Below are 16363 nucleotides of genomic sequence, written 5' to 3' on the forward strand. Positions count from 1 at the left end.
AAGACAGGCAGCCGTACCAAAGGAGGTACCTCTCACGTGACAGAAGGCGATGGGAAGAGCGAGGAAGAGACAGGCCTTACTATCGCGATCCAGAAAGGAGATGGAATGAGAGAAGGAATTACCAGCGAGATAGGAACTCGGACCCGAGGTATCAAGAGGGGCGCCGATACATCAATGACCTGAGTAACAAACAGCAGCGCGATCCGTGGAAGCAGGCGATCGAATCCCAAGATATGAATCCGGACATCACAGGAGACGGAAGCCACGAATTCCAGCAGCCAGCCAGGAGAGAAACCCAGGACCGCAGACCACTAAACCCAGAAGCACCCGCACACAAGGAAACAGGTGCTAGGAAGAAGGAATATCTTCCTAATTGGAATTAAGGACTCCATCATATAGCTCGGACATAAGGGAAAAATCCCGAAATCACGGAGAGGCAACCAATTCATATTAGTCACCATGGATGTATTTTCCAAATTTACAAACCTTTCTCCAATGCAAAAGGCAAATACTAGGTCAGTTTTAAGATGCATTAATAGAGAAATAATTCCGGCCATGGGAAAACCGGAGAAATTATTGACAGATCACGGAACACAGTTCACCTCCGCTGAGTTTAAAACAGGTTTAAGGCAATTAGGAATACAGCATATTCTGAGTTCAACACGTCACCCAGAGTCGAACCCGGCAGAAAGAGTAATGAAAGTCATCGCAAAATTCAGCAGAATTTATATCCCAGAACAACATTGGCGATGGGTCGATATTCTCCCATTGATCACTGGCTGCATAAATAATACTGTCCATGAAGCAACAGCGAAAATCCCGGCCACAGTGCATAATGGCTTACAACCAGCCAGGACGTGGAGCCCAGTCGTCAGTTGTCCGCCTGAACCCCAATTATCTCCGGAACTATGTACACAGCAGGTACAGGAGCACTTAAGAGAGCAAGCTGACCGCAGGCTCAGGAGAGTTCGTAGAAAAAAATACCGCAAGCCATTAAGGGAAGGTGAAATGGTATTGATCCGTAGACCAGCCATCTCCGATCCTGAAAGGAAGTATTACGCAAAATTCGCACCATTGTACATCGGTCCTTACCGCATTGTCCAGGATCTGCAAAACAATGCATATAGAATAAGAAGTTTAGATGGAGAAAATGAAATGATCATGAATGCGGCAAATCTTAAAGAATACAGAATAGCACCAGGCGCAGCTCAAGTGAACCTCGTGGAAAAACCAAGGAGCTCAAACGCAGGAGAAGACGCAAGTTCCGGCACGGAAGGAGAAGATGATGAGGATGACCCATGTACCGAAGCAGAAGAAGAAGATGATGAGGATGACCCATGTACCGAAGCAGAAGAAGAAGATGACCAGGAAACCCTATCAACGAACCCAGGAGACGACAGTCATTTCGAGATTGAGACAGATCAACAGACAGAAGAGAATTGTCCGGAATGCGAACAGAGCTCAGCCGAGATACTAGCAGTCATGAAACAGATTGCAGATGACCTCGAGAAAGAGAACAAACTTTTAGAGAAAGAAATCAGAGGAAAACTCAGACATAAGCAGAGGTATACTTCGTAGTTAGGAGTATACATTCGCTTATGGCTGCAAGTATGTCTAGAATATCATTGGTTGAATCGAGAAATCTTCCACTATCGCGTAAGATTTCTAACGGCGTAAGGGGGCATTGCACCCATAAGCGAATTTGCCTAATTTAATTCATAATTAAATTGAATATTTCACATATGAGATACCACAGTGAGGCTGTGAAACTAGCAGTCACAAAGGAAATTTCTGGCGCCAGCCTGACGGCGAGAGAATCCATGGAACTTTTCTCTAGACACGACCAGATTGTAAACCACCCTTCAAATAAATTTTATGACACCGCCGGGGAGTGGTCACTTGCTGTCCGCTCTCACGAGAAAAGCACGCGGTGAAGCCTGACCTATTTAGCTAGGACAATAGAGGACCAACGACTGTAACCGCCAATTCGTGGGAAGAAGCGGATGCACCACGTTTGGAAGAGCGCGAAAGTCTCAGCCAATCAGAATATTCTAAATTTGAATGAGCTGTCATACCGGGAGATCTACTAACAGTATCTCGTGATCTGAAGCCCGAGGTGGTAGTGAAAAACAGTGTCCTAACTGCTTTATAATATTTGGTGAATTATCAGTGTCAATCCGTGGTTAATCAGTGCCTAATTAATAAAATTCAACTTCAAACGGAGGAGGAATAGGACCCGGAATGAGGAGTCAGCATGGCGGAACGAGGCCATCCCCCGGAAGAAAATAACACCAGGGACGCGCATCATCGGGTGGATTATCCTATGATCATTTCCCACGGCGCAATATCACATGTGAGTCGGACAGAATTTAGGAAGTTTTGAGTACAAATTGTGAAAACCATAACCTACGGATGTACGAGAAAGCGCTCCCAAGGACTAGATCATTACGCCACATCCCTTCCACGGAACTATTTTCCAGGTGGTGGGAGAAATTTTTATAAAAACCCAGCGACCACAGGGTCGAACTCTCAGTTACTCTCAGTTACTTCTCAGTGTGAATCAACTCTCAGTTACTCTCAGTTACTTCTCAGTGTTTTGAGTCTTACTCAGTCATTCCAAGTTCGCAGTCGTTCTCAGTGTTTCTAGTTCTCAGTTATTGTCTTGAGTACTTTTAGTGATACTTCAGTATTCTCAGTGAATCTACGTTTGACAGAGTGACAGAGTGTGTCAGCAAATGCATTTTTAATCAGTTTTATTTTGGCTGGTAAGAAAGCGATTAGACACTTGGAGGCATTTTTTTTAGAAAGCCTGGTATTATTTACTTGGGAGAATATGTATTTCAGGAAATGAACACTTTCACAGACATTTACTGTAAATGCAGGAAGGGTAGGCAAGAATTACACTTTCAACTTAAATGAGCTCACATTACTAGTCGAGGGAAACAAGTCCATGTTTTCCAGCATAGACATAACAACATTTCTAACCAGCGGGGAGCGTTATTTGTGAGATCAGTATAAAATTTTCTCCACTACAGAAACTGTATATTTAGCTTGTTTCTACCATTCAATAAACTGTTTGGCAAGCGAGATGTTATGGGCAGAAACTAGTAAGACAGCCGGGAAGGTGTTTGACTTTCTTCAATGCAGACCGCAATAGCAAAAACTTGACGGAACAGTTATGCCCCGGTAGGGTTAATGTACTATAAGCTGTAAGGTAAACAAAGCTGAGGGATCGGCGACCAAACGAGCCAGGTGATCTTGCAGGTAGATAGCGAGGAGACCATCCGTCTACACAACAGGCAGTGGCATTTCTTCTAAACTTTCACTGGAGTGAGAGAAATACGAGTGTTTTATGCTAAGAATAATCGTGTGTCACGGCATGGCAAGAATGTGTCAAATTTGCGTGTGTATAAATTTGGAATACCACATCAGCTTGAAGATGGAATTCTAATTTCACCATGACGGGGGCCGGTGGGTGAACCGACCTGCTTCCTCCACCATCAGGTATGAGCATCATTATAATGTAAATAATATGTAGGACCGTGGCAAAATCGATGATCAGGGTAGTTTAGAGTACTAAGTAGGGTTGTAAATAATTCACAGTTTTATAATTCTGATAATAATAATAATAATAATAATTATAATAATAATAATAATAATTATGTTCCTGTTGCACTTTCAGATAGGCTTATTTTGTGCGCTTTGTCTAAGTAGATGTTTGTTTGCGTGTATTTTATGGTTGATTTTCTGTAGTATGTCATTCTGACAGGTAGGCAGCTATGATTTTGATCTACGAGTGTAATGTCAGTTTATTATTATTATTTCATCATGATTTTAGATCGATGGTTTTTGAGTTATATTTGTCTTTTGTTGGAGTTGTGATGTTATGGACACCGCCGCGATGTTTTCAAGGTTTATTTTTTTACTATTTTGCGCATTTCAGTTTGTTTTATGTTGCGGAATCATCCTTCAGATGACCGGTTTCGATTTGTATTTATCCCGCGTATTTTTGCGACGATTTTTGGGTAGACGCGAATATTTATTTCTGTAGTTGCGGTTGCGCACGTTTCAACATTTGTGTTTTGAGAGGCAATCTCGTCACTTGTTTTTTATATAGTAACTATGAGCGCCATTGATGAGTCAGCTCTGTGATTTTTGTGATGTGTTAACAGTGAATGATCGAGAGATTCGAGCTAGATGATGAATATCCCTGATGATCTACGTTGATGATGGAAATATGATACTTGAACCATGTCTTGAATTTACATAAGAAGTCGTAATGTGCACGACAGATATTTTTGCCCGCCGGATACGAGCGAGGCTGTACTGTGAGAATATGAATAATAATGACGTCGCGAATAAATGAATAAATAAGAATTGTGGAATGAAGAATTTAACCACGTGCGTTAAATGTGTTACGACATGGGTTATGATACTACAGGCAGGAGCCTGTATTTGTTTAAATAATTCCAGGGAGAATAGAGGCTCGACAAATAATGCTAGCCAGAGTACAATGTGAACAGAGAGACGAATCAATGTGTTTTGAATATTTATGTAGAATCACGGATTGACGTGAAATAACAGTAATTTTTCCATCAAGGTTAAATAATTTTATGTCCAGACATTTGTCGTCTGAAATTTGGGATTGCCGTCAAATTCGCAATATTTTGCTATTCGCAGCGGGGTATATTTTTTTCTGGTAACTCCGTGTTTGTTTTTGCGCATTTCTATCCTTATTTAATTTTCCAATAGGCCGCGATGGTGGGATCCAGTTGTTTATTTGTTTTCCTTTCGGATTGTACTTTTACCGTATATTTGTAGGACGCAAGCGTATGTGAATTATTTATTTTATTGTTGTAAATAGATCAGTGCAGCTAGGCTAGTTTGTTTTGATTTCTGTGTTCACTTCGGAGCAGTGTTTCTCCGTTAATTAAAGTAATGAGGTAAATACCATTTCAGATGTTAGGTTTATTGGGTCATCGATTATGTCACCGTCGAAGTAGTAGTGGTATGCTCATACCAGGCATATAAGTAATTACCAAACTTTCTTTTAAAATCCACTACATTTTTATTTGGAATGAAGCGATCTTTAAATGAACCAATTGTATAAAACTGCCGCAATAAATGGTAAATAAGATGGTAGCTGCCTCCATCTAGTGGTGATACCACAAATATGAATTAATGATGAAATGCAGTTAGCGGCAAAGTCAATAGAAATTTTAATGTACAAGGATCGCTATCATTCGATAATGTTAACATCAGGCACTTGGCCTAAATTTCTGCTTATATTTCAGGAAGTCCAGTCTATCACAGACACGTAAATGAAGAGCAAAATTTAAATGAGTGGTTGGATACACTCAGAGTGATGTGTCAATATTTGATTTTGTTTAACCAGGAGGTATTTGAATAAGACGATGGTCATGTAGGAAATGAAGTGATGTTCATGGTTGTTTTGTTCTGTTTTCTAAGAACTATTTTCCTTAAGTGATACACTTGCTTAATGCAGTCCAAGATTATGTAAATTTGGGTATTTTTCCCAAATGAGCCATGTGATAAACATTTAATAACTCTTATAAGTCAGTGGATTGATCGACGTAACAGAATTTAATTTACTTTGTTGTGAGTCAACTATGTTAAAGTTATTAATTTGAATATTTGAGAGACAGTTTCTCTGTTATGTAATTTTGTATTTCAAGAAGGTGGTTTTTCTGACCAGAGTTTAACGGAGTCATTTTATTAACTTGAAAATAGTGTCAAGATAGCCTGGAATATTTAATTAAGGTGTTTGACCTTCAGTCAGTTTATTCAGGCAGTTATGATTATTTTGGAAGGCAGACCTTCAATCTTTAATATTTTATTAGTCATTTATTTTCATTTAGTTTACACTTTTCACTAGTTCAATTTACGTTCAGCATTTTATTTGAATAAATTAGTCTTTTATTTTAAACTTTAATTCAGTCTTGGGTACCGTCATTTTAGTTAGTTTACCCCCTTTCTTTTCATTCCCTCACTCCTCAATCAGCAGGTGGCCTCACCGGGGATATCGAACGGGCACGACTGAGAATGAAGAGTCTACATGCAGCGGTGAGTATGTGTTATATGTCATTTATTACAGGAGCAGCCGGCGCATAGAAGAGAGAAGAGATCACCGCATTTGGTGCCTTAGAAGGGCACAATACATACATACATACATACATACATACATACATACATACAATGACATTTATATGTATATAGATTGCATTGGTGTTCACTAAGGTTTAGCATATAAAAATAATAGTAAAACGCATTGAGTATATATTTGTTGAAAATGACACAGACCAATTGGCACAGTGGTATGTTATATACACCACCTTATGCCACCCACACCAAAACTCAAAAAAGTTAAAAATCATTATTATGATATTCTGCTAAGTGCATATAGAATACCGGCGAGGTGGCCGTGCAGTTAGGGGCCTGCAGTTGTGAGCTTGCATCCGGGAGATGGTGGGTTCGAATCCCGCTGTCGGCAACCCTGAAGATGGCTTTTCGTGTTTTCCCATTTTCACACTAGACAAATGCTGAGGCCGTACATTAAGGCCACGGCCGCTTCCTCGCCACTCCTAGCCCTTTCCTATCACATCGTCGCCTTAAGACCTGTATGTGTTGGAGCGACGTAAAGCCACTAGCAGGATATAGAATAAATAGACATATCCTGCAAATTTTCATAAGAAATACGCGTACTGTATTTCAAAGAGTTAACGCAAAAATGTTTTCGTTTAAGTTTGTTTTTGGAAGGTTAATTATTTCGTTTGTTTCTTGTGATGAAGTGTTGTCGTTTAGATGGTTTTCCATAATTTAAATTGACCCTTCAATTGGTACATTAGTGTATATATGGTAATTTATAATACCTTAAGCCATTTCTTTTCAGTTTCTGCTCAGTTAATTTGTAACTGTTAGATTCTTCAGTCTGCCGAAAGTAACTTTGAGTAATAAATTTATAAACGATTTGACAAACAAACAAGTTAATGAAAATAGACTGGCGTTCTTCGTTCTTGAAATAATATTATCAGATTCCATCCGATCAAACTCAAAATATTTAGAAATATATAAATATTTATGCTTATTTCCGTTTAAATCCTCGAAAAGTTCAAATGTGGAACTTATATTAATGAAGTTACCTCTTCTCTCCACTCCAGCATAGAATGCCATTTGTTGCAAAACCGTTGTTCTGTCGTTGGCTCGAGTCCAGCTGGCTAGTCAGTTTGTTGACCTTGCGCTATTCCACGGCCCCACTCTGGTTAGGTCGTTAACACGCTTTACTTTACTTTTAGGTGTTTTTATTTATTTAGTGCTCCCCTTATTGTTCTTGCTGTTATTAATAACCTCGTATTATAATAGTTTTGTTAACTATGTAGGGGTTATGTCATAAGATGAAATCATATGTACAATAGGAATCCTGCTAGATGCTCATTAAGAACCCCTGAATAATTTACAAAACAATTTTAATAAGAGGATAATAATAAAAGTAATAACAATAAGAGCTACTCTGTAAATAAAATACAGCGTGTCATTGACCTACCCAGGGTAGGGGGCATAGCGCAAGGTCAATGGACTTACTACCCATCTGGACTCACTCCAACGGTTTCCCAACAGTTCGCATTCTATGCTGGAGTGTTGAGAAGTGAGGGTATCATTAAGATAAGCACCAAAGTTCAAATTTTCAGGGATTTAAACAAAAATAAACACAAATATTTATACATTTATATTAAGTGCGATTTGATAGAATCTGATGATGTCCTTTCAAGAAAGAAACGTTCAGTTATATCTTAATTAATGTTTTTTTCAAGTATAATTCTCTTACTATATGTAGTCTATAAATTTATTTGCTCAAAATTACTTTCGGCAGACTGAAGAATCTAACAGTTATATTTTGTTTGCTGTTTTGCTTTACGTCGCACCGAGACAGGTAGGTCTTATCGCGACGATGGGACAGGAAAGGCCTCGGAATGGGAAGGAAGGCGCCGTCGCTTTAATTAAGGTATAGCCCCAGCATTTGCCTGGTGTGAAAGTGGGAAACCACGGAAATCCATTTTCATTGCTGCCGACAGTGGGATTCGTACACACTGTCTCCCGGATGTGAGTTCACAGCTGCGCGCCAGTAACCGCACGGCCAACTCGCCCGGTCTAACAGTTATAAAAATATTAAAATATATATTGGTAATGTCAAATAATATTATTCTTGTTCTTTCTCTTGTGTTTAGCTTGCAGTATTTAGTTCTAGAATTAGTTCTAGGTGTTTCAATCGACCTGTCTTCTTTCACAGAGATTTTATCTTTCATTTCATATAGTAGTTAGCTTATATTGTAACTTGTTGCGTCCTTAAAAATTACTATTCATCCGATGGGTGTTTATTCTTCGTGCGTTTTGAGAGGGCTTTTAGTGTAGGGAGTTTGAGTCTTTGACGGTAAGTGTTCCTTTTTCTTGCTTTCTCGTTTGATCGCTTGTTCTCTTTTTGAAATATATTTGTTCGGTAATGCTTTTTCTATGCACTCGTGCTCTTTCGTTATGACTGTTGTGTTAATTTTATCTGTTTTCGTGCGATTAGGTTCTCGTTTTTTATTTTGCTCTTAATGGTATTTAACACACAGTATTGGATTTTTTAATTCGGTCGTTCATTGGAATTTTAATGTCTAATTATAGTAGAGCTTCGTTGGTGGCTACACATTTGTTGTACAGTTATATTTTCCCAGGCAATTTTACACGTCACTGAGTGGTCGTTTCTTGTTGTTTCCCGTGTGATGTTCATTGTAGTTGAACCTGAAACCTTTTCCTAGCAGATTTATTTCCTTATTTAAAATGGTTGTGTTGGATGTATTGACTACTCTTGGTTGAATTCAATGACTTTGCCGTGATTGTTGCCTTCTGGCTTAGGTTACTGATATTGCCAGTGACTTTTGCTCTTTGACAGTTTCTCCTTCAAAGAGATCGTATAAAACATCTGTTTATTACATTCTTGTTTATTTATATATGCGAATTTATTTCACTTTTTATTTATAACAACTATGATTGTTATGTTTAAACTTTAGCTTAATTTGTTATGCATTCTGTTTTTACGGGTAAGCATTTATGGACGAGCTTTTATTCTAAATATTTCTTGTGTAATGCAATGGATTTGTAAATGTTCATGACTTTGATTTTAGGTGATTTGAGTTTTCTAGCTTCGCAACATGCCTCAGTGGGCAAATAATTTGTTAAGTAAACTAATAATGTGGCAAAAGATCTGCAGAGGTCGACGCCACGAACAAATAAAAAGAAGCCAATAACTGTCAGTGTCGACTGCGATAATATACCTCATACGATTTCCTATCCTTTAAAACACGAATTATAATATTGAGAGTGCTATATCACTCATGAAAGAGGTTTCGTAGGGAGGACAAGAAACGAGAGAATATGAAATCAAGGGATCAGGAAGTGTACTGGTGTTTAAAAATTAGATGCAAAGCAACCTGAAATGATATGGTCACATCCGATGAATAGGAAGAAAAAACGAGTTCCAAAGATTTTCAAAGGAAGTAACCACAGAGAAATCAACAGGAAATAGCAGAAAAGGAAGGAATCAAAAAAGGTGAATGGATGTTTCGAAGGATAACTTTCTTTTTCCAAAATCATCATCCACTTGGAGGTTACCCAAGACAAGGAACACACTAAAACAACTTCGTTAAAAATAAAATAAAATTCCAGATATAAGACCGGCAAGTACAAATGATATCTGAGTATCAAAACAGCTGATGCTAAAGGTCGCCATCAGCTCTATCGTCTTCTTACAGACTGTCAATCTAGCACCGATCATGAGACCCCTCACTTCTGCGTCATCCACCTCGTATTTATTCTTATAATTAGGAACTGTAAGCAGAAAGATGGATTTCTTTACTCTAGCTTCATCGTCTGGTTGATCAGAACGTGTTTCAAATCTTACTTGTATTATAATATATATCTTTCTTTCCCTTCAGTAGTGATCCTGTCTATCCTTCTCGTGCTTCCATTAACTCCGCTGCCATGGACTTCCTCATGTAGTTGAAATCCTTCCTCACGGAGTGACTGCACGACGAACGACCTGATGTTGTGATGTCTGATGTTTCTAAGAGCACAGGAACCCAAGACGTGAGCTAACCTTTAAGCCTCACTGCACCTTCTGCAGCGGTTACCATCAAGGCACCTATGCGACAGCTCTTACAGGTGCCATTTTCAGCGCGTCTCTCCACTCAGTGCTAGAAAGGCCATCCTGTTTTCTGACCCAGCAGCTTGCAGACCTGTACAGACAACCTCCCTAACCTTTGCTTCTCAGCTGGAAATTTACATTCGTGTAATTTATTTCTGGTTTTCATATCTTGAATTTTATCATCTACATTTATCTCAATTAAGGATCTGTCAATTTCTGCATCTAAATTTCCAGTGACTTCAATATATCGGTCCTCTACCCGTGTTAGAGTGTTGTATCTGTTTATTTGTTGAAGCATGTCTTCCCGGCTTGTCCTAAAACACCTAAACCTCTATATATTTTATTTGAGTAAATCACAAAATCCTAGGATTCACTAGGAAGGATCCCCTTTAACATGTTTGTCATTCTATATTCGAAACGCAGTGGGATAATAAAAGCTACTGAAGATTCAAATGGGATCCGTCCTTCGAATTTCTCGTGCCTATCGCACAATATCTGCACAAGCAGCACTTGTCATCGTTGGAATAGACCCCCTGTTCTTATCTGCCATTGGAACAGCCGAACTCACGCTAATGAAGAAAAACAGAACATCTACACCAATTCTTGAAACCACTCTGGTGAAAAACGGTCACTTCCTGCAGTCCGGTCATCCTACCCAGGTAGTATCTTCAAGACTTAACGTTTGCAATAGCTGTTCGCTCAACGATGACTACACCATTCACACAGACGGCTCTCGCACACCTTATATCGGAGAACCTGGCAAAGTGGGATGCGCATTCGTTGTCTATAAGAACAACAGCGAAGTGTTTTCAACCCGGTACAAATTGTGACTCGCAGGTTGTGTTGAACACAGCAACCCAATAGCTGCTACTATAAGATCTTCAACACAGCAGTACCCCAACACCTGTCTTTCCTGGATCTGAGGACACACTGATTTTCCAGGAAATATAGAGGCATACATCCTCGAAAATGCAGCCTCCTCATTCAACATATACATCGCCTACAACTAATCACCACCAAGGTACGAAAAAGCCCAAAATCAAAATGTATATAGTAGGTCAGTGAAATAACTTCTGGACATCAAGTAGAGTCTGTCACAAGAGAATTGTTGTTTCTCGACATTATAGCCGACTACAGAGCACAACATGAGTGCCCGATTCATTCTCACTCAGTTTCGTTTTGGCCATGGAAAGTTTATGTGCTACTTTGAACGCTTAAAAATGAATATTTGTGTTTTTAAGAATATTGTCAAACACTTGACCATTTACTGTTCGAATGGGCCATACTTTTAAGGACAAGGTTCGATGCTGACTGCTATGTAAACAATTGTAATGTGGAACTCCCAAAGCCCTTATGCCATCTGTTTAGAAGATCCTACTGCTGCAAACAGTTCCAAGTTCATTCACCACATATTCAATAATTCCTATTCCTAATTTTATGACAAGGAACAACAACTAATTAATTTATCATGAACTATAACCCTATTATACGCATGTACAATATGGTTCAAACTATTTGGATATTCAATACATGAATATACACTTAAGAAAATGGAAATTGCAACACCATGAAGGCATTGGTCGTTTTTTATTTTCAAGATATGGAACAACGCCATGTAGTTATATAAACGATCAAAGTTTCAGACCCATTGGATTGTTGCTACAGGTCTCCCCACATGATTGGTCGCGGAGGAATCAACTCCAGTATATGGACTCTGGTGTAGCGAAGTTGACTTGCAATCTGTATAGTGAAGTGTGCCCCGTCAAACATGCCTCGATGACAGAGAAGAGCACGCTATCAACAATTGTCGCCATTTGAGAGGGCTCGGATTATTGGGCTGTGTGAGGCTGCATTATCGCTAAGGACTGTCGCTGCACTTGTTGGCCGACAAGCATCTACGGTACAACGTGTATGGCAGCGGTGGTCAAATGGAGGTACCCACACTCGTAGACCTGACACAGGCCCAGCGCGACAGACAACTGTGAGAGAGGATCGCCGCATCATTCGGATGGCCCGGATGGAACCTATGCAACAGCAGCGCAAATTCGAGCAGCCGTGGCACCCCACGTTACACAACAAAGTTGGTAATCGCCTGTGTGCAGCTGGCTTACGAGCCAGTGTCCCTGCAGAAGGTGTTCCATTGACCCCGTAACAGCGACGTGTAAGGATGGCCTGGTGTCGAGAAAGATCGACGTGGGTCGACGAATGGCATAGGGTCGTCTTTAGTGATGAATCGCGCTTCTGTCTTGCCCGCAATGATCGCCGGAATCGTGTGCGCCGACGTACCGGGGAGAGGGGCCGCCCATATCTTATTATCGAGAGGCACACAAGGCCAAGACCAATCATTATGGTCTGGGGAGCTATTGGCTTTAATGTGAAATCACAATTAGTGCTTGTTGAGGGCACTATGACTGCTCGACAGTACGTTGATAGGGTACTCAATCCAGTGGTTGTTCCTATGATGGCGAACATTGCTAATGGCATGTTTCAGCAGGACAATGCCCGGGTTCACACTGCACGCATCTCCAGAGAAGCTCTCCACGACATCACAACCTTAGAATGGCCCGCCAGATCCCTGGACCTCAGTCCTATTGAGCATGTGTGGGACATGATGGGTCGACAACTGGCCAATAGTCCTCCACCATCCACAACTCTGGCAAAACTGACCCGTGCAGTGCAGCAAGCATGGGCCACAATTCCTCAGGAAGCGATCCAGGGCCTTATTGACTCCATGCCTCGACGAATTCATCAGTGCATTGCAGCTCGTGGTGGGCACATCCTGTATTGATTGTTGTCTAAACTTGCGGTCACAGGGACCTGAAAGTGTAATCATCGAATCACAACCGAATACTCGTCCTGCATGTTCAATTGCAGCAATGTAACACCACTCCTTCTGTGTGTTGCAATTTCCATTTTCTTCATTGTACACTCTGGTCCAAAAAAATATCCCCATTACGTATACTGGCCCAATATTTCAATTTCAACCTCATTTTCTAACAGATTTGCATTGGTACCAGCGTTTTCGTGCTATCAGTTTATTTCCTATTAAGTTAAGACACTCTTCAAGTGGTATTTGTTATTAAAAGCTCAGTTTTGATAGGTTAATTGGAGTAATGTGAATGATAGAACAACGTGATAAGATTTATGTTGATATTGGCCATATTCACGATACCAGCTTCCGAGGCACATTCAAATACGGCGCCTAGGAGACATTACAATATTTGGTCACAAGATAGCACGCACATGCCTGAAGTTCCCAAAATTCCCGCCATATACCTCTAGTTGTACTTCCGTCTGACTTCTTATCAGTTGTTCTTCAGTAAGCTGAAATGTAAAAAGAGAAGCCAATTTGGAAAGATTTTAGAGAGCTATTGTTCTGTTTCTCAATAGATAGAATTGTTTTCCCATAGCTTACTGGATTTTGAGAGATTTAAAGATTGCTATTTGATTTTTTTTAGGTTATGGGGAGGAAGAAAGACCTATCTCCAAGGAAGCATGGCATGATTCTTGCATTCAGTTCCCAAGGAATATCCAACAGGGAAATTGCTAGGAGGTTATTCATTGACCATAAAACAGTGGGTAATGTTTTAAAGAAACAAAAGGAGACAGGGATGACAAGTTTGAGGCATAAATGTGGTCGCAAGAAGAATGCCAGCCCAAGATTGTGCCGGGCACTGAAAGCAATGGCGAAACAGGGACGAATATTGAGCTCCAGGCAGCTTTCGTGCAAGTTGCAACATGATCTAGGCCATTCCGTTTCACACCAAACAGTGTTAAGACGTCTCTCAGATATGAACATAAAAAAGAAAAAGCCTGCAAAGAAGCCACTTCTGACAAAAAAGCATATCCAGGACGGAAAAAGTTTTTGTTGAGATGTATGAAAATTGGACAACTGAGGAATGGAGTAGAGTGATTTTTTCAGACGAAAAAAATTTAATGTGTTCGGTAATGATGGTGGTGTAGAACTGTGGATGGAGCCCGGAGAGATGTTAAAGAAGGAATGCGTTGTGGAAACTAAGAAATTTAGTGAATGTGTTATGCTGTGGGGAGCAATAACTTCCAAAGGGGTGGGAAGAATTAAAGTTTTCACGGGTTCAATGAATGGAACGGCATACTGTGACATCATTAAGAAGGAAGTTTTGAATACTGATAGGGACCATTTTAGTGGTGCAAACCTAGGACCGTTCATTTTCCAAGACGACAATGCCACTTGTCACCGATCCAGGGTTGTCCAGCAATGTGTCTCAGCGATTATGGTGGGCCCCAAATTCATCCGATTTGAACCCCATTGAGAATTTATGGGCTATTATGTCTGCAAAACTCAGGAAACATTGTTACACTACCAGAAAAGAATTAAATGAAAAAATTGTTGAAGTGTGGTATCATGAAATTGAGCCTGCTACTTGTGAAAAACTTGTTCAGTCAATGCCACAAAGAGTACAACCCCTAAAAGAGGCTAAAGGTGGTCACACAAAGTACTAAAGCATGTCACGTATATTGTAGAAACCCTGTATATTGGTATTCTGAAATATGTTTTTCCTTAAAACATGCAGGTGGGGAAATTTTTTTGGAGCAGAGTGTATAAATGAATAAATAAATACACACATATTCATTATAGACTGTTATGCCTTACAGCGTTCAGTCTTTAAGCCTGAGTGAATTTACTAACCGCCACCACAATTCTCTGTTTGCAACCAGTTCTGTCACTTCATTTAGTTCTATACCTCTTATCCTTAAAACGTTTGAAATTGTGTCTAACCATCGTCGTCATGGTCTCCCTCTGCTATTCTATACCTGCATAACAGAGTCCATTATTCTCCTAGGTAACCTAGCTTTCTTCATTCGCCTCACACGACTCCACCATCGAAGTTTATGCGTACAGCTCTATCTATCGAGTTCATCTCTAACTTATCCCTTATCTCCTCATTCTGAGTACCGATCTTCCATTGTTCCCACCTGCTTGTACCAGCAATAATTATCCCTACTTTGGTATCTGTTACTTGTATCTTATCATCGAGATGTCCTGAGTACACACAAATTTCACTCCCGTAAAGCGAAGTTGGTCTGAAAACAAATCGATGTAAAGATAGTTTGGTCCAAGAGTTGACTTTGTTCTTACAACGCAACTGCCAGCTCACTGCATTAGCTTTACTGCAACTTTATTCAATCTCACTTACTATACTACCATCCTGGGAGAACACACATCCTAAATACTACCTGTACCTGCATTGTATCCTAATCTGACATTAAATTCTCTTGCATTTCTTACTACTGACATCAATTAGTGTTGGAAAGCCTCATGTTCATACCATACTCGTTGCATCTATTGCAGATATTAAACTTCAGACTTTCAGCACTATCTGCTATCAAAACCAAGTCATCAGCATAGGCAGACTGCTTACTACATTGTGATCTAACATAATCCCTCCCTGTTTGTCAGCAGGATCTCTCAACAACCGCCATGGTATCTTTTCCTGAGGAATGTAATTGATGGAAGAAGTATTAGAAGCAGGAAAAGAGTGGTGACTCACCCACGTCGCACACGAGCGAGCCGGGCTCCAGCTCGGAGAGGAACTGCTTAACTTTGGGCCAGGCTCGACCCCGCGGTCCGTCCCCAGGGAACTGAGTGGCCGAGATCTGCTCATAGACCTCGTGGACGTAGGCTTTCTCCAGCGCGACCGAGCGGGCCTCGCGCTCTTCCGCCCCCGACATCCTCACCCGCACATCTTCGCCTGCAAACAGAACACAACATCTAGTAAAACCTGGAATTTTATGATCAGGGTGAAGTGGATACTAAGTTATGATGATGATGATGATGATGACACTATCATGAACAAGTCACTCAGTCAGTCATTCTCTCTAGCCCTTAAATGCCCAGCATTGCAGGTGCAAAGGGCAATTTACTTGCTTCTTATACTTGACTTAGGATTTTACAAGTGTGCTTTTACTTGCGCCTTGCAGACGAACTCGCCACGGGTCGCTAGTCTATTAAGAATGAACAATCTTTTATTTTATGGTTTTTCTTACTAATCAAGTGGAGTGAAGTGTAATATTCAAACAGTTACGACAAAACGACTAAAATGTTGTTAATCACAGAGAATTCATGAACAAGGACAACACTAAGATTGAAGTGTGGCAGTAATTGTACAGCTTTGGATATGC

The 16363-nt window shown here is 40.3% G+C and overlaps 1 protein-coding gene across 1 annotated transcript in view; it reads right to left on the reverse strand.

Annotated features, from left to right (window-relative positions):
• LOC136866960 (uncharacterized) overlaps nt 1-15913 on the reverse strand; it is a 540004-nt gene extending 524091 nt beyond the window's left edge. The window contains exon 1 of the mRNA XM_067144049.2: nt 15733-15913. Coding sequence (XP_067000150.2) covers nt 15733-15913 — 181 coding nt within the window. The remainder of the gene's footprint in view (nt 1-15732) is intronic.
• Nucleotides 15914-16363: the final 450 nt, after the last annotated feature.

This window comes from Anabrus simplex, chromosome 3, assembly GCF_040414725.1.
Source record: "Anabrus simplex isolate iqAnaSimp1 chromosome 3, ASM4041472v1, whole genome shotgun sequence".
Classification (NCBI taxonomy): Eukaryota; Metazoa; Arthropoda; class Insecta; order Orthoptera; family Tettigoniidae; genus Anabrus; species Anabrus simplex.